The sequence below is a fragment of the Hevea brasiliensis genome, chromosome 1 (assembly GCF_030052815.1).
Source record: "Hevea brasiliensis isolate MT/VB/25A 57/8 chromosome 1, ASM3005281v1, whole genome shotgun sequence".
NCBI classification, from domain to species: domain Eukaryota; kingdom Viridiplantae; phylum Streptophyta; class Magnoliopsida; order Malpighiales; family Euphorbiaceae; genus Hevea; species Hevea brasiliensis.
The window spans coordinates 117,158,414-117,181,826 of NC_079493.1; the positions used below are offsets into that span (position 1 = coordinate 117,158,414).

General features: G+C 34.0%; 1 protein-coding gene across 1 annotated transcript; it reads left to right on the plus strand.

The window, feature by feature from the left end:
• Window positions 1-21,055: 21,055 nt before the first annotated feature.
• Window positions 21,056-21,499, plus strand: LOC131183652 (uncharacterized). The gene has a single exon (XM_058154242.1). The coding sequence runs from the start codon at window positions 21,056-21,058 to the stop codon at window positions 21,497-21,499; it is 444 nt and encodes a 147-aa protein (XP_058010225.1).
• Window positions 21,500-23,413: the final 1,914 nt, after the last annotated feature.

Below are 23,413 nucleotides of genomic sequence, written 5' to 3' on the forward strand. Positions count from 1 at the left end.
ACCAAAGAAGAAAACTATTATTGAATGGACATTTTTTCCCTTTGTTTGGATCTTAATTGCGTAAGTGAATTGAAAATAAATTAAACTAGAGAAATGAAGTAAAAAAAAAATTAATTTACTTTTTATTATTGTTTTAATAGATTATTGAAATTGAAAAAAAGGTGTAATTTTTTTCTTAAAAATAGAAAAAAAAATAATTATTATATTATTTTTTATATTTATTATACTATAGGAGAATATTTTAATATATTATTATAAATTTTTTTTCTCTATTTTATATTAATTTAGAAAAAAATAACATTAATTAATTGTAAAAAAAAGGAGAAATTCTATTAATTTTAAAAAAAATAACATTAATATTTAAATAAAAAAATAAAAAAAATAAAATATCTTTTCTTTCCTATTCTCTTCATTTCTCTCAAACTAAATAAAGTATTAACATTTGGAGAAAATTACTTTGTTAATTTTTATGATTTTTTTTATTTTTATTAATGTGTTTTTTTATTTTAAAAATTCCACTATGTTAGATTATGAAATAAATTTAAAATGATAAAAAGATTTAATTAAAAATAAAATTTAATTATAAATATAAATTTAACTTTATCCCTGAGGCTGAAAGCTAGTTTTAAGGGCGTCAGCCATTTTGTCTCCTCGTAATTTTGGGCTGTATTCAGCAACAATTTGAAATATAGCGTTTGTATTTTAATTTAATTAAAATATTATTATTATTTTTATTTATATTAGTTGATGATTTATAAAAATTAATTTATAAATTAATTTGAATTTTTAAATATTTATATTTAAAAATTTAATTAATTATGTATTTAATTAAAATATTTATAAATGATAAATAAAAAATTAATGTGTTTAATAAAAAATAATTTATAAATAAATTTATTATTAAAATTATTAAAAATAATATTAAATGAGATTTATAATAAGATTTTAAAAATTAAATAAAAATAATATTGTAAAATATTTTTTTAAATTAATTTATAAGTATATGATTTATATATACTAAAATAAAAAATTGGATCCAACTTAATTTTTTTTTTAATTTATAAACTTAATTTATAAACCTAAAAATTATCATGAATAAACAGGTCAACATATTTTTAAAGTTTACGGACTTAAAAGTTAATATAAATATTCTTATATTTAGAGATTGAGAGAGCATTTTAACTAAAGTCGATGAAATAATATCACTATTTTATATTTAATAACTAATTTAATAATTATTTTTATTAAACTTTAAATCATAGTTAATAGTTATTAAAATAATTAATATTTAATAGGGTCTTAATCTCTATTTATTTTGTAAAAATAATTTTTATATAAAAATATTTTTATAAATTATTTTTTTATTTAATTATAATATTAAATTAATAATATATATTTATTTTATAAATGCAACTTTAATGACGCAAAATTTACTATTTACTTAATTTTCTCAAGATCGCGTTCACACAAACTATAGAAATTGACATAACCCCTAACAATATATGCTTATAAATCATTTATTTGGAACATTAAATAAAATAAAGGGATAATTGTGAAAGAAAAAAACTGTTTCATCAAATTTTTACTATTTTATCTCTATTATAAAAATTATAATTAAATCCTAAATTTTTTAATCTTTATCAATTTTACCATGATGTTAATAAAATCATTATTTTATTAATATAGACATCACGTCAACTATTACATCACACTTATAATAGGGTATAATTAGTAATAATTGAAAATATATAGATTAATTAATAATTTAATTAATATATGGTATAATTGTAAAAAAAATAAAAATATAAGTTTTCCTTAACAATTTTTTCTAAAAATTAATAAATTTAAAAATAAAAATTATTAATTATAAATAAATTTTATATAGATAATTTTCACGATTATTTTATATGTTGTCATCCCTAATATAATTTAAAGACTAAAAAACAAATTTTTCATAATATTTACTATAAAAATTATGTATAATTAATTAAATCATGTATAATAATAATAATTAAATATCAAAAACAAATTAAAATTGGTTATATGAATTTTTTTTTGCTATTAATTATGTTCAAAACCACTCTTATATCAATATTTAAATGTTATAAATTTTTTTATATTACTTCCTTTAATGTCATTTTAGTTATCTCATTTTTCATCCTCATTTCTTTTATTGTATTGTGGTGTTGAAGCATTTTCAACACAATTAAAATTGTTAACTAACTCTCAATTTTAAAAGTAATATAAAATTTTGTAAAAATTAAATTGGATTGGAAAAATTAACAAAAAAAAAACCCTTTATTTATAAAATTTTTACAATTATGCCCATACAAAAAAAAATTATCAATTAAAGCTTATACTTTCTAACCGTTACCGATTATACCCTATCGCAAAATGACATGACACATAACATAGTGTCTCTATGGTATCTGACGTAACAACTTCTTTAATGAGATAATGGTTTTATTAATGGTGTGATAAAATTGATAAAAATTAAAAAATTTAAAATTTAATCGACAATTCTTATAAATGAATAAAATTATGAACATTTGAAAAGTAACAAAAAATTTTTAGCAATTATTTCTAAAGGAAATTAGCATTTCGAAATATAAATAGTTACGAGTAGATCGAAAAACCTTCAAATAATAATAATAATAATAATAATAAAACAAGAAATAGATAATTAAAAAATCTTAATAATCTTTTTAATTTAGAAACTTGATTTTATAGCCTAGATTGACTTCAAATAATATTTTTTTTTAAGCATATAAGTATTTTAATTTTTAGTTAATCGACATTCTTGTATTTTTAGAGTACCTATAATGATTTTTTTAGCACTATTAAATAATTTTGTTAGAATAGTATTTTTTTTTTAATACAAGGTGAGGTGGTTCTTCTATATAATTTATAAATAAATATACAAATGTAATTATCATACTAATTAACATTTTTTAAAGTTCAATTAGTAAAAAAATTAATATATGCTTTTAATCATTATATATAAAAGCTTAATTTTAATTATTATATTTTTCAAGTATATATATAAAAAATAAGAAAGAGAATGCTGCAAATACTTCATTAACACTTTCTTGGGAATGCAATAAATATATTTTTTTTTAAGTGCTATAACATTCTCTTAATAATTGATCTATATCCTATTACATGTGAAATTATTAGTTTAAATTTATTAAAATTTATTTCCATTTGTTTATGTAGACCAATTACAAGAGTACACAAAATTATTGAAAAATTACTAGCATTATCTTTAAATATCTAATTTTTTGATTTTTAACATATATTATATTCATCATAATAATATGTCCTGTAAATATAAAAAAATTAAAGAAAAAATTTTGCTCAACTATGATAATTTTAAATATTAAATAATAAATATATGCACTAAAATTAGAAGGAAAAAATAAATAATAATAAATAAAATTGTTAATTAAATTTAAATTTTAAAGAAATTAAAATATGAATTATATAATTATTTATTCATCATGCTATCAAGTCTCAATGCTGCTTGGCTTTGTAATTTACCATATGCTATCAGCTTTTCTCGGCTGAAATGAGTTTAATAATTTCTTTTTTTTAAGAATGAAGTAATTAACTATTATGAGTGTTAGATTTTAACATAACTCAACTCAATTAAGTCTTTATCTCAAAAATTTGGTGTAACGAACCAATCTATGGGCCGAACCGGCACTACCTGAGCTGGTATAAAGCCTCTGAGGCCTGTAGTAAGCCTTACTGTTCCTAAACCCATGACCAAACCCACAATTTAGGCCCAACATGTATATAAAATAATTTAAATTAACTATTATAATTTTATTTCGGGCCAACTTAACCCAATAATTATAAAAAATTAAAATTAAGGGAGTCCAACTCAACCCTATTACATCATTCACAAACTATTTAAAAATTATAAAAAATTTTCATTTATTAATACAAAAATTTAAATTCATATAGTTCATGATAAGATCAATACTAATGCTAGTACATGCGGACCAAACCCACAATTTAGGCCCAATATGTATATAAAATAATTTAAATTAACTATTATAATTTTATTTCGGGCCAACCTAACCCAATAATTATAAAAAATTAAAATTAGGGGAGCCCAACTCAACCCTATTACATCATTCACAAACTATTTAAAAATTATAAAAAATTTTCATTTATTAATACAAAAATTTAAATTCATATAGTTCATGATAAGATCAATACTAATGCTAGTACATGCGGAGTTCTAAATCACAAATTTAGAGAATAATAATACAATTAAGTAATTATCGATAACCTGCGAGAAAAGAGCAGGTTATTCTGAAAAAGGTCTCATCCTGTAGCCTGGAAAAAAATAGGATGAACAGGAATGAGCGTTTGACTCAGAGAGTAAATTACTAATTTTAAGTGCAATTTCTATAGCTATCTAAAACTAATGTGTCCTAACAATGAAATGCAACATCATCATACATATCCATACAAGTCACATCATAACAGCAAAAAGGTAATTTGGAGCGCACACACACCCAATAATATTCAAACTGTACATATACGAGAGCCGATCCCCTATACAGCTATTTTAATTCAACCTCTACCAACGAGTGTCTCTTAAGCCGAACTTTCGCTTAATGAACCAAATGCGGGGGCCAGTGAGTGTCTCTGAGCTGTGCTTACCCCGACTTATCCATAAGAGGACCGAGTCCCAGTGAGTGTCTCTCAAGCCGTGTCTGCCCATCCTATCCATATCTAATACCACACACTACACGCACGCCAACGCACGTACACTGCTCCAAATTACCATAAATAATATCTATGGCACTTCATCAATTAAGAATGCAATGTAAAATGTGTTTAGGGTCTAACTACATAGATACATATTTATAAGTAATGCATGGGCATGCTTGAACATATAATAATATTGAAATTATAATTAAAATTAATATTTTACTCACAGTACATCAGAGACTACTGTAGAAGTTGGGTAAAGGAAGATGGTTGACCCTTATCACCTATATAATTTTATTGTGAATTTATTAGTGCTAATTTAAATAAAAATAAATTTAAATAGGCAATCCTAATTTATGCCGAAAATTCGGTAGAGTTTCCCCTATACCTAGAACTTACCCAACCTGTAAAAAGATTCAATAATACTTCTAAATTCTCAATTTTCACAATCACATCTTATCAACATTATATGGCCCCTCCTAGGCCCTCCAAATCAGACAATAGTTACAAACTTGAAAAATTACGTTTTTGTCCCTATAATTGATATTTTGTAAAAATCCACTCAAACAAGCTCTAAAAAAATTCTAAAATTTTACCTTGCGATCCTTAATAAGATTGTAAAGCTATCGCAAAAGGAATTGTAATTTTCTAATCACCCATGAATATTTTATGAATTTTTATTCAAAAATATTACTAAATTCCATAAGTTTCCAACAGCTAACATGTTCCTAATTCAACCCAAATCAACATTCACACATTTAACTCTCCATCCTCAAGCTTCAACCAATCATATAAAATTTAAATACCATAAATCCATATAATCTTATAGGCTCAGATGCTAAAAATCCAATTAAAACCCACATATATTTTTCAAAAATATTCTACAATCACTTAAAAATTTAACAAATACCATAACATATCTCCAAATAATTTTACTTTCATCATATATTTTTCTTAGAATTTTTCTCTAATTTTTTCTGTTTAAGAAACACTGCATTTAAGTATCACAGACTGAGAAATAATGAAAATAATCTTACCCAAAGCTTATCTATGTCTCAAAAATTCTAAAAATTTATGAGGAAGCCTCTGGAAGTTAAATCATCCCCAAGGTTCGCCGGAACCACCGCGCACGTTGGTCGACCGCCGGTCGCCGACGACATTTGCCGAAACTAGTTACACCAAAATATTCCTCTCCTCCTCCTGAGTTCATAGGTAGTCTTGGATCGTCGATCCAACGGTTGAATTGTTGGAAATCTCGTCAGAAAGTAAAAAAAAAGTCTATTTTCTCTCTCATCGCCGGCGTAAGAAACGGCCACCAAATCCGGCGAAGATGGTCTCATCTAAAAGAGCTCTCTTTTAGGAGTACATAACCGCTGGAAATCACTCCAATATGACGTCGGGATCGCCGGATACGAGAATTCAAAATTTGGGGCCCATTTTCTCTCTCTCTCTCTCTCTCTATACTGCTAACCGGATTTCGGACTGCTGCTGCCGCTGGTGATTTTGCCGGTGAGTGTGGAGCTGCCAGGGAGATCGTCGGCCGATCACCGGAGAAAAGAAAAAGAAGAAGAGGGGAGGAGATGAGAGAGGAAATGCCCGGGGGGGGGGGGAGAGAGAGAGAGAGAGAGAGAGAGAGAGAGAGAGAGAGACTCCTCTCGATTTTCTTTTGAAAAAATTCAATTTTTTTTTAATAAAGTGACTGGCAGTGATAGTGGAATCCACTGTCACACACCAAGTCCCATCCCCCTTTTTTATTTCTTTTTTTTTTCTTCTTTTCTTCTTTTTTTTTTAAATTATATTTATAATAGATAATAATAATATATAAAAATAATACTTTTGGGGTATAATTTAATAGGTTCAAAATTCTTTTCAATTGGGTTCTAAATACAATTTTGTGTATAATTAGACAACAAAGAAAATAATAATAATAATAAATATAGTAATGATAATTATTATAATATTTATAAAATTAATAACAATTTAATCAAATTATATTATGATAATTGATTTAATATTAATGTATAAAACTAACCATTTCAATTAAAATTAGACAATTTAATAATTACAAAATTAGGTAGATACTATTAAATTAATATTTTAATACCATATAAAAAATATAAAATTTGTAATTTAAAATTCAGGTTATTACAATATTTCCTCCTTAAGAAAAATTCGTCCTCGCATTTTCAAATAAACCGAGGATAAAGAAAAGAAGATTTATTAGTACAAGTGCGAGCATTACTCCTCCATCTGAAACTAAGCCACTATATTTGAGTACTCGTTGATCTTTTCCTGATATCTCTAGTACCCACAATGCTCCCACTGCACTCAGATGTGGTATGTAGCAATACTAGTCTTGGTTCCTTTCTATTACCAATTCTTGGGGCAAATATGTGACTCTGCCTACTTTACCAAGTCTCATGAAGTGCTCATCTGAAATAACTACTTTTTCACGTACCTTACTCGAGATCATTACTGATTTTGTTGGTCCTTAAAACTTTAGCTAGATCCCTTCAATATTCAAAATGTTCGCACCGTCTTAACTTCATGATACGACAAGCTTCCAATTTACTTTGTGTCATTACTAAGGTCCTCAGATCAACTTCTATCCATCTTATGTAACTAGTTATGTAGAACTCCATCCAAGTGTCAAGTGTACCCTACACCATTTATCAATATTGGAAAGTGACTCTTATAGGACAAATGTATTTGTATTCCCTGATAACCCAGTTAATGCAACTTTATCATTTCCCACTCCTTCTCTGGAATGGAAATATCTAGACTTCTTCCTAAAGCTTCTTAGTATGTGGCCTACTTCTGACACATTGACACTTAGATCGAGGCTCCACTACTCCTTTAATCTATCATCTCATAATAACTTGTTTCAAATATCTCTTAGTGTGTTCCTAGCATACCTATTCCTTCTTATCCTCATCATTATAACTAGCTCTACCGAGCTTTCTTTCTATCCTTTGGATCTTATCCACTTTCTTTTCCTATTTCTACTATTGTTAATATCTTTTCAACCTGCTGTTCTTATTTCTTAATCTTAGTCCTGTCTCACCCTTACACATTTTCCTTCAAGGCTGTCCATCCCATCATCAACTTTAACTTTCTTTTTATTTCTTAGTCTTATCTTGATTACTAGTTCTATTGCTTTGAGAATTCTAACCTTACGATTGACTCCTACCAGCACATTCTTCACATTATGTAACACTTGTAATTAACCATAGAAAATTCTTTTTGTATCCCCTTTCTCAACTTAACTATTAGAACATTATCATTCCCTACCAGCCTTAGTGGGAAATTGCTCATCCTGGATGGATAGGAGCCCCATAAATTATAAGTTCCATCTGAACTAACACGGCTGTGGAAAATATGTGCCATGCCTTAATTCCGAACAAGATACTTCACGTGTTCATTCTTCTTAATATAATCACATATACTGTCCATAGCTTTCCAAACTTCAGCCTCAACTTTTCCCATTAGTAACAATTTCATTCACTGTAACTCATTAGCCAATAGCACTTCCTCCAACTTAGAGTTCAGAAAGATTGCAAGCCCTGGTATCTAACTCAATTTACTCCTGTCACTTCTCTGATTGTCCTTTCATACTTAACATTAGGTATGCACTTACCGTCATCCTCATATCAGGATATTGGGTATGAATTGGTGCCTACCTAACTCTCAAATAACTAGGTCTCCTTGACTCAGTTTTTGTTGCTTATATAACTCTCTAGAACCAAAAGCACGAACTAAACTTAAAGAGAAAGAAAAATATCCTCTTCAGTCAACTACGCCCGATTGTTCATATAATAACGTTTACCTATGTTTCATGGTCTTTCTCTTCAAAATTTCATCATCTCCTAGCACAATTGTGCTATACCTTTAAAGCATCATCTGCATGAACCCTTTACCATATCATTGTCCTTTCTGAAAATAATATTTTATAATTTATTAACTTTACTTATACTCAATCTATGATTCATATCTATCATCATTTATATTGTGCCCTTGACTTTTGTTGAATCCTGAAAGATTTCTCTCACTAATAGATTCTTCCAGCACTAATTCCACCCTTATCTATGGTCATTAATTTGATCCTTGAACTTTCTATTGATTTATAACCACCCATACTTGTTACTTTTCATTCTACCCCTATTGCTGTTTTGTCATTATTGCTTCACTGCAAAGTGATTCTGTTGATCACACTAAAAATGTTTGCCTGACATTCATAATGAACCTCTAACTACCTTCTCACTATCTTGAAAGTCTAACCTATAGCCTATGTGTCATTATCTATTATTCTTTCCTCTCATCATACCTATTTGATCCATTAGATTGACTTTTATTCAATTTACTACTCACTAACTTCTTTTCTCTGTCTAATTAAATAGTTCGCAATACCATCGCACACCTTCTAGCTTTTGCTCATTATTATTGTATTCCTCATCTAATCTTCTTGATACTGTTAACAAGTTAAAGGAATCTTGTCCCATTGCTATCCACTTCACTTTAGGAATAGGGAATAGATAGAGTATGATCCAATCATGCAACTCCAAGCTCTATATTCTAGCCCCTGGCACTACCTCAACTACATCATGCTATGAGTATCACATTATTAGATTCCATACCTCCATCATTATTCTCACTAATGTAGTCCCATTTTGGGTTCTCCATCATTGTCATTCACCTTGCCAAGAATAACACTTAGCATACCCTATAACTTAACTTTGTTCCTTTTATTTTGCGCCCTTTAGGTTGTACTTTCATTTATTTCTTTTATCTTACCCAAAATAGAACTTGACTATTCTATCCCTGGTTCCATTCTTCTTCCTAACATGACAACTGTACTTGCTAACTGTATCTTTCAAAGTCTCTACCAGGTTATCACATATCTGTGCTACTCAGATTTGGTCATTTGACCACTCTAGCTAGTACTTCCACTGGCATTTAGATTATGTTGCATCTGCAATCAATTATACAAATTTTCATTTTGCACTTTCTCTATTCACTGGCCTTCTATGATTTGTCTTCGCTAATTTATTACTCTTAATGCTATTATAATTAGATTATACTATTATTTTGAATTAGAAGCCAAATCGACTTCCTCTTAACCAGGAAGACAAATAGAGCTCTATGCAAGGATTGCAAGGTCATTCCAGGAGAGGCTTTAACAAGTCAACATAGGTTGGTGGTCTTGGATGTCAAGTTTAGGAACAATTCAAGTAAGGTCAGAAGAAATAGTGTAGCTCGAACAAAGTGGTGGGAGTTCAAAGGAGTAAAGCAAGTGAAGTTCAAAAATGAGCTTCTTGAGTCTGAAGTATGGAAGCTAGATATGGAGGCCAATGATATGTGGATACAGATGGCATCAAAGATTAGAGAAGTAGCTAGAAAAGTACTTGGGGAGTCTAAAGGACATGGACCACCCTCAAAAGAGAGATGGTGGTGGAATGAGGAAGTACAAAAGGCAGTGAAGAGAAAAAGGGAATGGTATAAGAAATTACCTAAATGTGTTAATAATGAGGCATATGAACAGACAAGATAGCAAAGAAAGAGGCAAAAAGGCGATTAGCCAAGCAATAGCACAGTCCTTTGAAAAGTTATATGAGAAACTTGGAAATAAAGAAGGGGAGAAAGATATTTATAGATTAGCAAGGAGTAGAGAAAGGAAATGTCAAGATCTCAATCAAGTTAGGTGCATTAAGGATAAAGAAGGAAAAGTGTTGGTGAAAGATGAGGACATTAAAGAAAGATGGAGAAATTATTTTAATGATCTCTTTAATAATAGTCAAAATGGAAATAGCGTGAATATAGATTATAGAACAATAGAAAAGAATGTAAATTATACTAGAAGGATTAGATCTTTAGAAGTAAAGGAAGCACTTAAGAGAATGAAAGTGGGTAAAGCCTGTGGACCCGATGAAATACCAATTGAAGTGTGGAAGTATTTGGGAGATATGGGAGTGGCATGGTTAACTAAATTATTTAATAAGATTCTAAACTCAAAGAAAATGCCGGATGAATGGAGGAATAGTATTTTAGTACCTATTTTTAAAAATAAGGAGACATACAGAGTTGCTCAAACTATAGGGAATTAAACTCATGAGCCATACTATGAAGTTGTGGGAGAGAGTTGTGGAGCATCGACTACGTCATGATACTTCTATCTCTCTCAATCAATTTGGTTTCATGCCCGGTCGTTCAACTATGGAAGCGATCTTTCTCATTAGAAGCTTGATGGAGAAATATAGAGATGGGAAGAAAGATCTACACATGGTTTTTATTGATTTGGAGAAGGCTTATGATAGTGTTCCAAGAGAGGTCTTATGGAATGTGTTAGAACAAAAGAGGGTATCTATTAGGTACATACAAGTATTGAAAGATATGTATGAAGGAGCAACTACTATTGTGCGCACAGTAGGAGGAGACACAAGAGATTTTCCGATCTCAAATGGATTACACCAAGGATCACCCAAAAGCCCTTACCTTTTACATTAGTTTTAGATGAACGACTAAACATATACAAGAGAGTATTCCTTGGTGCATGATGTTTGGGGATGATATTGTTCTGATAGATGAGACACGAGAAGGAGTCAATAGGAAGCTAGAACTTTGGAGAAGTACTCTAGAGTCAAAGGGTTTTAAGTTAAGTAGAACGAAGACAGAATACATGCATTGCAAGTTCAGTGAAGGCCAAGCGGTGATAGGGAAGGAGTTAGTTTGAATGGAGTGGCACTGTCCCAAAGTAATCACTTTAAATATCTAGGCTCGATCCTTCAAGTAGATGGGGATGTGAGGAGGATGTTAGTCATAGGATTAAAGCTGATGGTTGAAGTGAGACGTGCCACGGGAGTTTTATGTGATCGTAAGATTCCCAATAAATTAAAAGGAAAATTTTACCGTACAGCCATACGACCGGCTATACTATATGGTAGTGAGTGTTGGGCACTGAAAAAGTCGTATGCATCTAAGATAAGAGTTGCAGAGATGAGAATGTTAAGGTGGATGAGTGGTCATACTAGACTAGATAAAGTCCGTAATGAAAGTATTAGAGAAAAGGTAGGAGTGGTGCCAATTGAAGATAAGTTGAGAGAAGGGAGATTGAGGTGGTTTGTTCATGTGAAGCGTAGACATACGGAGGCTCCAGTTAGACAAGTAGAACACATTAGGCTAGAGGATAGAAAGAAAAAAAGGGGTAGACCTAAATTGACTTGGAGGAGAGTAGTACAGCATGACTTAGAAGCATTACACATTTCTGAGGATTTAACCCAAAATCGTTCAGAGTGGAAAAAGCGAATCCATATAGCCGACCCCAAATTTTTGAGATAAAGGCTTAGTTGAGTTGAGTTGAGTTGTATTATTTTGAATAATATGAAGTTAGAAAGGAACTCAAGAAATTGCAATCATATATTTATTGCGTGATCTCTATTTTTATCCTTTAGCCTCCATAATACCCTTACTACCTCGAGAACTAATTCTGTAGTAATTTTATTTTATTTTATTTTATTTTATTATTATCATTATTTTTTTTCCATGTTTACTCAATTAGCTAAAACTTAAGATACTGGGCATCCAAACTCGTCATTCAATTCAAGGGCTTTACATCATAACTGACTACGAAAAAGGTATTACATCTACCACCTTGCTGCAACCATGTCAGGCTATCTGCTCTCTTATCACACTGTAAACCCCTTAAAGCATCGTTTCACAGGCTACAAACATCATTCATAGCATCTTGTCTCCTTTTAGGAGTAAAGTTGTATTCTACACCTTGTTGCCACGCAAAGGAGATACTATTCTCACTACACTCTAGGCAAAACATCCATCGTATCGCAAAAACTATCCAAAGTCTCATACCAAAGACCAGATGGTCTCACTCTATAAGTGTCACCTTTAATTTATGACTATACTGGAACCTCTAGTCTTGTAGCAATTCTTGATGTAACTCTCATCCAGGCTAGGGTAATCAAGTCATTGACTTTAGTTACTGCTCACTGTAACTTTTGATGTTCTAGCTCAAAGGTTTTAAACCACAAACTAGGAGTTTCAACTATTTTGCAAAAATAGAACTTTATTCTGGAATAACTGTATCAAAACAGAGACTGTCTGTAAACATCCTCGCTATGAGCATCACGGGGAAGCACGCAGCTCTACACAATAATCTCATGTCGGTACTGTAATCTGCAGCTTACAGCACAAACATCGAAAACATTGCATATTTACTACGGTACGTCCCACATACCAGATTTCCCGAATCTCTTATCTCTCTTGAACTTACTAATACTATACACTTACTTTGACGGGGCTATCCACTGATGACTACTAGCAGTGGTACCCTTGCTCCCATCTGAAGCAATTATATTGCTAAAAATCACCTTTATGTCCTTGTGCCTTGCACCATATAGACACGACACTTAAATCCATACTGACAGAAACATAGTGTTTCTTGGAGTATGTATTTCCATGGCAGACCTCAACACGTTTGTTAAATCTATTTCACATCACTATGTATTTCACAAAACTGAGGTACTAAACTGAAGCACTTTTATATTAATCGAGGAATAACGCAGAATCTAGAAGCAAAGAATTACAGAAGAAGACGAAACAGAATCCTATACTCCGCATGTGACCTCCTAACAAGACTTCTTTTTACACTCCCAATTACATTATGTCCCATGAATCTAAAGCCTAAGCTCTGATACCTGATGCATACATTTTGCATAGTCATTTAGGTCTAATTTCATAGCCATTTTATTTTATTATTAGTTATTTTTAGCTAATTTCATTAGTTATTTAGTTAGTTTTTCATAATTGTCAATTTTGGATTAATTTGTAATTTTTACTTTGTTTTGTAGGAAAAATGGTGTTTTGAAGGATCAAGAGAAGTTTTGCCATTGAGGAGTGACTTCTACCAAAGATGTCAAAACAAGTTTTCAATTTGAAATATGCATTGACCAAATTGTGCATAACTTGCCGCATAAGCTATGCAGACCGCATAAGGAGAAAAATCACTGTTCCAATACACTTGAAATGTGCATAAGGAGATTGCATAGCTTATGCACATTCACGCCTCCCTTATGCACTCTCACGGAATTGTGCATAACCTATGCACCAAGTCATGCAGTTTCGCATAAGTGAACTAAACCACCGAATCGCATAAGGGACTGCATGACTTATGCAGTCCCATAAAGAATTCATTAATGAGCTGGCAGAAGATTCCCTCAGAAAACCCCTCCTAGAACACACCATTTTAGGGCTCCATGGCAGAAAATGCTATAAATAACCTCATTTCCCATTTTAGAAGGGAAGACAAGGAGTAGAAAAGGAAAGGAAGAGGAGAGGCAGCAGCTGAAGAGTCATTTTCACCTTCCACACCATTTTCAACCAAGATTTGCAGATTTCTTTCCTTCCTTACATTTTTCCTACATTTCTATTGTTTAATTTCTTGTTTCTTAGCTTAGGTTAAAGCTTGATTTTCATATAAACTCAGAATTTCTTGTAAGCATTATGGATAGTGAGTAGTTTACTTTTGATTCTGGAGTAAGGGTTGTAATATTTGAGATATTTTGTGGATTTTGATTGGATAATCCATATTTTGTAGTCTTAATGAGTTTTATTCATTTCTTGTGTGCTTAATGACATGCTTAGTGTAGGATCCCATTAAGTAATGTTCTTAATCCATGGTTGAGGCACCGAAAGGAGAAGGCCTTGTGATAGATAATCAAGAAATTGGACTTAATTAACTTAGACCTAGAAATAGGCTAAGGATTAAGAGGATTCACAGATTAATTAAAGAACCTAATGGGTCTTAATTAACTCTAACTCCACGAAAGTAGGATTAGATTAATTAAGGCACTCTTTGTCTCACTCGAAAGGGCATTCAAAGGATTTAAGAATTAATCTCCTTAAAACCCGTAAGTCCCACAAGATTGGATAACCAATTTAAAAATCCCAAAATAGCTCGAATATGAAATCCCGAACTCCGGAATCGCCTTTTTATCATTGTCAATTTTTAATTGAATTTAATTGCTTGCCATTTTAATCTTGCCATATTTCAACTTGCTCATTTCAATTTGATGCAATTTTAGTTTAATTAATACATTGTTGAATAGAATATTAATTTTGCACATATAGATTTCACATTCTCAATACCCATCAATTCATTACTTTAATTTCAAAAATATTTCAATTTACTCAACTTTTTATATCAAAAATTCAATCATTAACACAACTACTCGTGGGAACGATATCTTTACTGTATTACTTGTACGACCCGTGCACTTGCGGTTGGGCCACATCAATACCACTCTTGTCATGACCCAACCTATGGGCTGGACCGACATTAGGATCTGGGCCGGCATAAAGCTCCCGAGACCCGTGATAAGCCTTACTGTTCCTAAACCTATGACCAAGCCCACAATTTAGGCCCAACATGCATATAAAATAATTTAAATTAACTATTATAATTTTATTTCGAGCCAAGTTAATCCAATAATTATCAGAAATTAAAATTAGGTGAGCCCAACTCAACTCTGTTACATCATTCACAAACTATTTAAAAATCATAAAAATTTTTCATTTATTAATACAAAAACTTAAATTCATACAGTCCTTGACAATATCAATACTACTGCTAGTATATGCGGAGTTCTGAATTACAAATTTAGAGAATAATAATACAACTAAGTAATTATCGATAACCTGCGAGAAAAGAGCAGGTTATTCTGAAAAAGGTCTCCTCTTATAGCCTGAAAAAAAATAGGGTGAATAGGAGTGAGCGTTCGACTCAAAGAGTAAAATACCAATTTTAAGTACAATTTCTATAACTATCTAAAATTAATGCGTCCTAACAGTGAAATGCAACACCATCATACATATCCATACAAGTCACATTATAACAACAAAAAGGTAATTTGGAGCACACATACACCCAATAATATTCAAACTATTCATATACGGGAGCTGATCCCCTATACAGCTCTCTTAATCCAACCTCTGCCAGCAAGTGTCTCTCAAGCCAGACTTTCGCTTAATGAACCAAATGCGGAGACCAGCTAGTGTCTTTTTAGCCGTGCCTGCCCTGACTTATCCATAAGAGGACTGGGTCCCAGCGAGTGTCTCTCAAGCCGTGTCTACCCCGTCCTATCCATATCCAATACCACACACCACATGCACGCCAACGCACGCACACTGCTCCAAATTATTATAAACAACATCCATGGCACTTCATCGATTATGAATGCAATATAAAACGTGCCTAGGGTCTAGCTACATAGATACATATTTATAAGTAATGCACAGGCATGCTTGAACATATAATAATAATGAAATTATAATTAAAATTAATATTTTACTCACAGTACATCAGAGATGACTGTAGAAGTTGGGTAAAGGAAGATGGTTGACCCTGACCACCTACATAATTTTATTGTGAATTTATTAGTGCTAATTTAAATAAAAATAAATTTAAAGAGGCAATCCTAATTTATGCCGAAAACTCGGCAGAGTTTCCCCTATATCTAAGACCTATCCAACTTGCAAAAAGATTCAAATAACACTTCTAAATTCTCAATTTTCACAATCACATCTCATCAACATTATATTGCTCATCCTGGGCCCTCCAAATCAAACAATAGTCATAAACTTGAAAAATTACATTTTTGTCCCTATAATTGATATTTTGTAAAAATCTACTCAAACAAGCTCTAAAAAAATTTTAAAATTTTACCTCGCGGTCCTTAATAAGGTTGTAAAGCTATCGCAAAAGGAATTGTAATTTTGCTAATCACCCATGAATATTTTATAAATTTTTATTCAAGAATATTACTCAATTCCATAAGTTTCCAACAGCTAACATATTCCTAATTCAACCCAAATCAACATTCACACATTTAACTCTCCATCCTCAAGCTTCAACCAATCATATAAAATTTAAATATCATAAATCCAAATGATCTTATAGGCTCAGATGCTAAAAATCTAACTAAAACCCATATATATTTTTGAAAAATATTCCAAATCACTTAAAAATTTAACAAATACCATAACATATCTCCAAATAATTTTACTTTCATCATATATTTTTTTTAGAATTTTTCTCTAATTTTTTCTGTTTAAGAAACACTATATTTAAGCACCACAAACTGAGAAAAAATGAAAATAATCTTATCCAAAGTTTATATGTGTCTCAAAAATTGCAAAAATTTATGAGGAAACCTCTAGAAGTTAAATCATCCCCAAGGCTTGCCAGAGCCATTGCCAGAACCAATGCGCACGGTGGCCAGCCACCGGCCACCGATGACATCTGTCAGAACTTGTTACACCAAAATGTTCTTCTCTTCCTCCTGAGTCAATAGGTGGTCTTGGATCATCAATCCAACAGTCGGATTGTCGGAAATCTCATCGAAAAGTAAAAAAAAAAAGCTAATTTTCTCTCTCCTCACAAGCTCCAGAAACGGCCACCAAATCCAGCGAGACTGGTATCATTTGAAAGAGCTCTCTCTTAGGAGTCCATAGCCACTGGAATCACTCCAATCAAACTTCGGAATCACCGGATACGAGAATTCAAAGTTTGAGACCCATTTTCTCCACTCTAAACGATTTTAGATTAAATCCTCGAAAATATGTAATGCTTCTAGGTCGTTAGATTTTAACACATAAATAGCATTTTAATTATTAAATAATATAGTCTTGAAAAATATGTGTACATGATTTATTATAAAATTTTATAATTAAATTAAAATTTCTAATAAAATATATTTTAAATATATATATTAGATTACAATATACTAAAATAGTATAAATTAATTTTTAAAAATTTATAAGTTATTATTATTGAGTACATATTTATGCATGATTCCATATTATGCTTTAATATAATTAATTCATAGATATTTTTTAGAGACTGGCAACGGATTGGGGTGAAAAATAATAATAAAACAAAATGACGGTTTTGCCAGGCTTTCTAAATTCTTCTCCTTCTCTCCGAAAACCTTTGAATGTGTATCATACTCTTATAATCAGAGATACGTATGCTCTACACTTGCCTCTTTAAGAGGATCCTGTGTATCAGAAATATCTTTGTTTTGACATTAAGGTGCGACGGTCCCGTTATCACATGTATAATGAACAAAAGGGCACAGCCAGAGAGTACCTATGGAGAGGGAAGAGGCATAGCATGAGTTCATTATATGTGTGGTAAGGGCTCCCGGCTTATCTTGGTATCAGAGCCTGGTTATGATTGTATTATACATACTTCATTGGTAAGTAGGGGAGAAATCTTCAAACTCTTGTATTTCTCTTAATTTCTCAGATATGCTTTTCTGCCATCTTCTCTTACCTTGGTATATCAGCTGGAAACCAGTAACTGCTTAACTCCTTCTTAGAAGGTAGAGCGATCTCTGGCCACAACGCCACGTACCAAATATGGCTTGTCAGACACCTAACCCTGTTTCTGAAACTCATCTTCAGACCCCTTCTCCCTCGGAGATTGTTAACCTTACTTCTTCTCTTTCTTTTTCTTCACCACTTCGGCGAACACTATCCTCCAGAATTGATAATCTCGTAGAAATATCCACTTTACCTGAAGATGCTCAGGTTGGAGAATCCCTCCTTCCTCTTCTCAGTCCATACAACATCTATAGACGATCTGGATCTTTAACCAGATCTATCAGATCTCTCATTTCATCCCGAAGATCTTTGTCAAAAGAATATGTTCAGGCCTCCAGAATGGACCAATGCTCTCTCCAGAGTTCATCTGCTGAACAATATGTGACTCTAGAAATCCCTCCGCAGCTCATCCCCAGATGGAGACAAGAAGGGTTTTCTCATCTTCACTTTGGAGCTGTACGACTTATCCTCAGTCTACATGGGAGACGAGGTCTTCCAGTTACAGCTAGAGTGTCTCTCCTTGATACACGATTCTTGCAGTATGAACATGCGGTTATAGGAACCTGCCTCACCACTTTGCATGCTGGGAGCGTGGTGTTGACATTCTTCCCAAACTATAATCTCTCGCTAAGAGATCCACATCTTAGCACTGCCCTTAAAGTTCAGGTTCAACTCACTGGCGCTGCTCAGGTGACCTCTTCGATGATGGCCACCTTACACCATCAAATTATCTACAGATTGCAAGATCATGTCAGAGATCTTTCACAGCCATCTGTCTCCAATGATGCTCTGCTTGTATTGGCTGATACTGAAACCACCCCAACAATTGTTCAGATACCTAGGCAACTGCCTAGAAATGAGCTTGAACAGCTCATTCCAAAGGATTGGTTAACCAATTACGAAAGGCTTCATTCAACCTCTCAGCCAATCCAGATTACTGAGTCTTCTTTCAGAAGAAACCCTGATGGAACGGTGCAGACCACGTTTCAACCTCCTCGGCATTCTACAGGCTCTTTGCCTGTATTCCAGACCATGATGGTCCAGCCATTAGAAAAGGAGCAAGACTACTATCCCATTGGAGCAGTAACACCAGACAATCATTATATCTATCCTCAGAAAATAGATGGTCACTGCCCCTGGGATCTCCCAGGTTCTGGAGCATGCGATGAAGATTGTGATTGTCAAGACAATTACTGGGAAAATGAATATGACCATCCCCTGTCTGATAGAAATTGGAGGAAGCTCACCAAACAAACAAGAAGAGCCTCTTGCAAGCCACAACAAGTTCTCAGCAGAGACTATCCAGATAGTAGCCCATGGATTGGTATCCATGAGGAAACCAAACAGAAGAAGCCTCTTCCTATCTATGAGCTTGCCCTTGAGATCATCAGAAAGGAAGGAAAGAAACTACCGCCTCTTAAACCAGTTTCTTCTCCTCCTCCTGCACTTCCCCTAGTACAACCTTGTATGATGTTCTCACCTGCCTCCTATGAAGCAGATTTTCCTCCATTGGCACAACAGACCGACCAGCAGACCAAGATCTCCACCAGACCTTTCATTCACTCAACTAAGGTTGATAGTGAAGGTCAGACAACCCCGATCACTCAAGCTGAAGAAGTTTTAAACTGGCAAACCAAGAATGCTGCTGTCCAGAATAAGACGCTACAACGTATTGATTCCAAGATTGACCAGGTCCTCACCAGGACTCAGCATGTTGATCAAAAGATTGACTCCTTCACTGCTTTTGCCCAAAACATGTATAAGGATCTCCAAAGCAGAATTACCCAGCTTGATAGAGATTTGAAGGCTTTGATCCAACAACGGAGATTTGGTGTAGAATTCAATCAAAAGGAACAGGAAATAAGAAGGCTGAAGAAACAATTAGCCCAAGTTGAAGCAGACTTGCACAAGCCCACAGAAGCTCCAGTCTCTTTCAGCCCATTCAAATTTCCTTTCACTGCCCAAACAACTCCTAACCCTTTCCTTCCTACACCTGAACCTGCTTATTCCCCTTTTGGACCTTTTAACTATTCATATGAACCACCTCCAACTTATCACCCATCTCCTTTGTTCAAACCTACTCCAACACCTGCCAGGTATGAGCAAAAGAGTCCATCTTCCTCAGAAGAATCCCATCCTTCAAAAAGGAAGATTGATAAAGGGAAGGACAAAATGTATCCTGATCCTCCTCCACAAAGATATGGTGTCTATACCCTCTCGAGCTGTAACTGTAAGAAGATTCTTCTCAAGACTCGTCGATGATAGTGAGGACGGACGAATGGATATCACAACATCGCTCATGGTCGATCCTCACCAACACCTCCCAAACAGTCCTTCACCAACCACGATTCTACGGTGGCACTACAGCCCTACAGGCCTCCTCAAGACCCCATGTTGAAATTCCCGATGATGAACCAATTCTAGACTTTGAGCTACCAGCGCTCCACAACAGTGCCAGGCCCAGTCAGCCCATGGTTCACCTTGGATGATGTTCCCCCATCAAGATGGAGAGACCGTCTTGCAGAATTTAAAGCTTGGCTTGATGTCCAAATGCTCCGGGAAGGTGCTGACTCCCATGCTATACTCAGAGAATTCATCTCTAGAACAGTTGGCACACTACAAGACTGGTTTTCCTCCATTGGAGAATATCAAAAAGCTCAATTTTGCCACCTGATTCCCTTACAAGCAATCAACGCTCTCTTTGCTGAGTTTCTGGGAGATGCATCCTTATACAGCAAACAGTTAAGACAAGAGTTCTTTGATATGCGCTGCTGTTCTTTGAAAAGATCAGATATTGAGAAACACTATCAGCGCATGACTCAACGTTATTATCTGCTTAATGGTTACAATGATGTCAACCTCAGCATACCTATATTGCCTCCCGCCGAAGCATTGCAACTAACTCCATAGAAGTATTCTCGCTACGGTAAGAGCGATGAATGCTATCACCATAGGAGAAATCCATCAAATGACTCTGGCTTGTCTGGATAAAATGTGCGAACAACAGAAGCTGTTCAAAGATATCATTGACAACAGTAAAGCTTTGAAGAATGTATGCCAGAAGTCTCACCTTGCCATTAAATGCAAGGAAAAGAATTGTGAATGCAAGACAAAGAAGAAAGCACATTACAAGAAGCATCCTCTGGTTCAAACCCCTTTCAAGCAAAAGAAAGGAAGAAGGTCAGTCAGATACTTTCGAAAGAAAAGAACGGGTACAAAGAAGTCTGAAAGGTGTTATATCTGTGGCAATCGAGGTCATTATGCCAAGAACTGCCCAAGAAACCCTAATAAGGCAGTTAAGCTATTACAACACATACAGCAGGCCTCTCACATCTCCCTGGAACATGATGATGTCGAATCCTCGTTCTCAACAGGATGAGCTCGATGAAGACACGCTCTTTGCCCTTGGAGTAGACATCGGATCGTAAGAAGATTACTCATTCACTTGTAAGAATCCAGCCTGCATAATCAAGCCCATTACCCGCCTTACCCGCCCAACATATCCAATCCTCCCAATCCACCTATGGCCCAGATACTATTCCAATTCCTTTAGTCCCGATCCATATTCTTCCCAGTAAGTATGAACGGCCCATTAGTGTCATTGGCTTCCTGGATACCGGGGCTCACAAAAGCATGATGAACCCAACCATCTTACCTCGTAATCGGGTCCTCATGAAGAATACTTTAAGGTCGCAGATGGAAATGTTTTCAAAACTAGCCTTATCACTAAGCACCCGATTGGAATCCAGCTTCTTCCCACTTGTATCCTCCGGACTAGGGTCATCTGCCTGATCTTCCCGACAAGGATCTATTGATAGGCTTTGACTTGTACCAACAGGCGAAGCATTTAAAGATCCTCCCTACAGGATTGAAGTATAAGAGGAGCTTTCAGCCATTTACTTCTGTCCCAAGGTTATATTCTCTGGCTGATGCCTCGGCTGAGTTCCAAGAACACAAGGAGTCGCTCTTGTCCTCGTGATTCCCATGCACATTTTCATCATCGCCACCCCCTGTGGCAGAATCCAGATTTCTTTGTCAATCTCCCGTTCAAGCTTAATGAAGATATCAATCCGACAAAGGCATCACACCCGGGGATGAACCCTACAGACTTGGCTCTAGCCCAAGAAGAGTGCAAACAGCTCCTCCAGCAAGGTCTCATAGAACCCACATCTTCTCAGTGGGCCTGCCAGGCCTTTTATGTTGAAAAAAGATCTGAGCGATTAAGAGGAAAGAAGCGGCTTGTCATTGACTACAAGCCCCTCAACCACTTCCTTCAAGATGACAAATTCCCGTTACAAAGCACGAGGCCTTGTTCACTCAATCGCACGAAGCCCATATCTTCTCAAAGTTTGATCTCAAAGCTGGTTTTTGGCAATTGGGTATTAACCTCTCGATAGGCCCAAGATCGCTTACGCATTCCTACGGCCCAATACCAATGGACAGTCCTTCCATTTGGCCTTAAGACGGCCCCATCAGTTTTCCAAAAGGCCATGACAAGGATATTTGAGCCCATACTACACAGTGCTCTTATCTACATAGACGATATCCTTCTCTTCTCCAAAGATGTTATGGCCCATAGGACACTCCTCTCCACATTCCAACAACTGGTGGATTCCTATGGAATTATGCTATCATAATATAATAGCTCAGTGGCCCAAACTGACATTGACTTCCTTTGATTGAAATTCAAGGATGGAAATTACCAACCGACCTCACATTGCGTAAGAATTCTCAAGTTTCTGATAAGGACTTGTGATAAGAAACAAATACAACAGTTCCTTGGTATCATCAATTACATCAGGAAGTTTATCCCGCATGTGGCCGCCCACACTTGCCAGCTGTCAAAGATGCTTAAAAGGGATCCCCCACCATGGAGGGAAGAACAGACATGTGCAGTCAAAAAATTAAAAGAAGTGGCCTTAAACCCGCCACCACTAAAGATTCCCAGCATTGGATGCCGCATCCTTCAGACTGATGCTAGTGACACCCATCAAGTGCAGTCCTCATCGAAGAAATTCAAGGAGAAAAGCATATCTGCGGACATGCTAGTGGAGAGTTCCCAGAACCTCAAAAACATTATCATTCAGTCTATAAAGAGATATTGGCTGTCAAAAATGGGATCAAGAGATTCGAATTTCATCTGATTGGCCACCACTTCACTGTGGTCATGGACAGCTCATCCTTCCCAAAGGTTCTAGACTTCAAAAACAAGTCTCTTCCTGAACCACAATTACTGAGGCTTAAGGACTGGTTCGCCAAGTATAAATTCACAGTCCAGCATATCAAAGGGAAG

Coding starts and splice junctions, on each gene's coding strand:
- LOC131183652 (XM_058154242.1), top strand. CDS start 21,056: ATGAATGCTATCACCATAGGAGAAATCCATCAAATGACTCTGGCTTGT.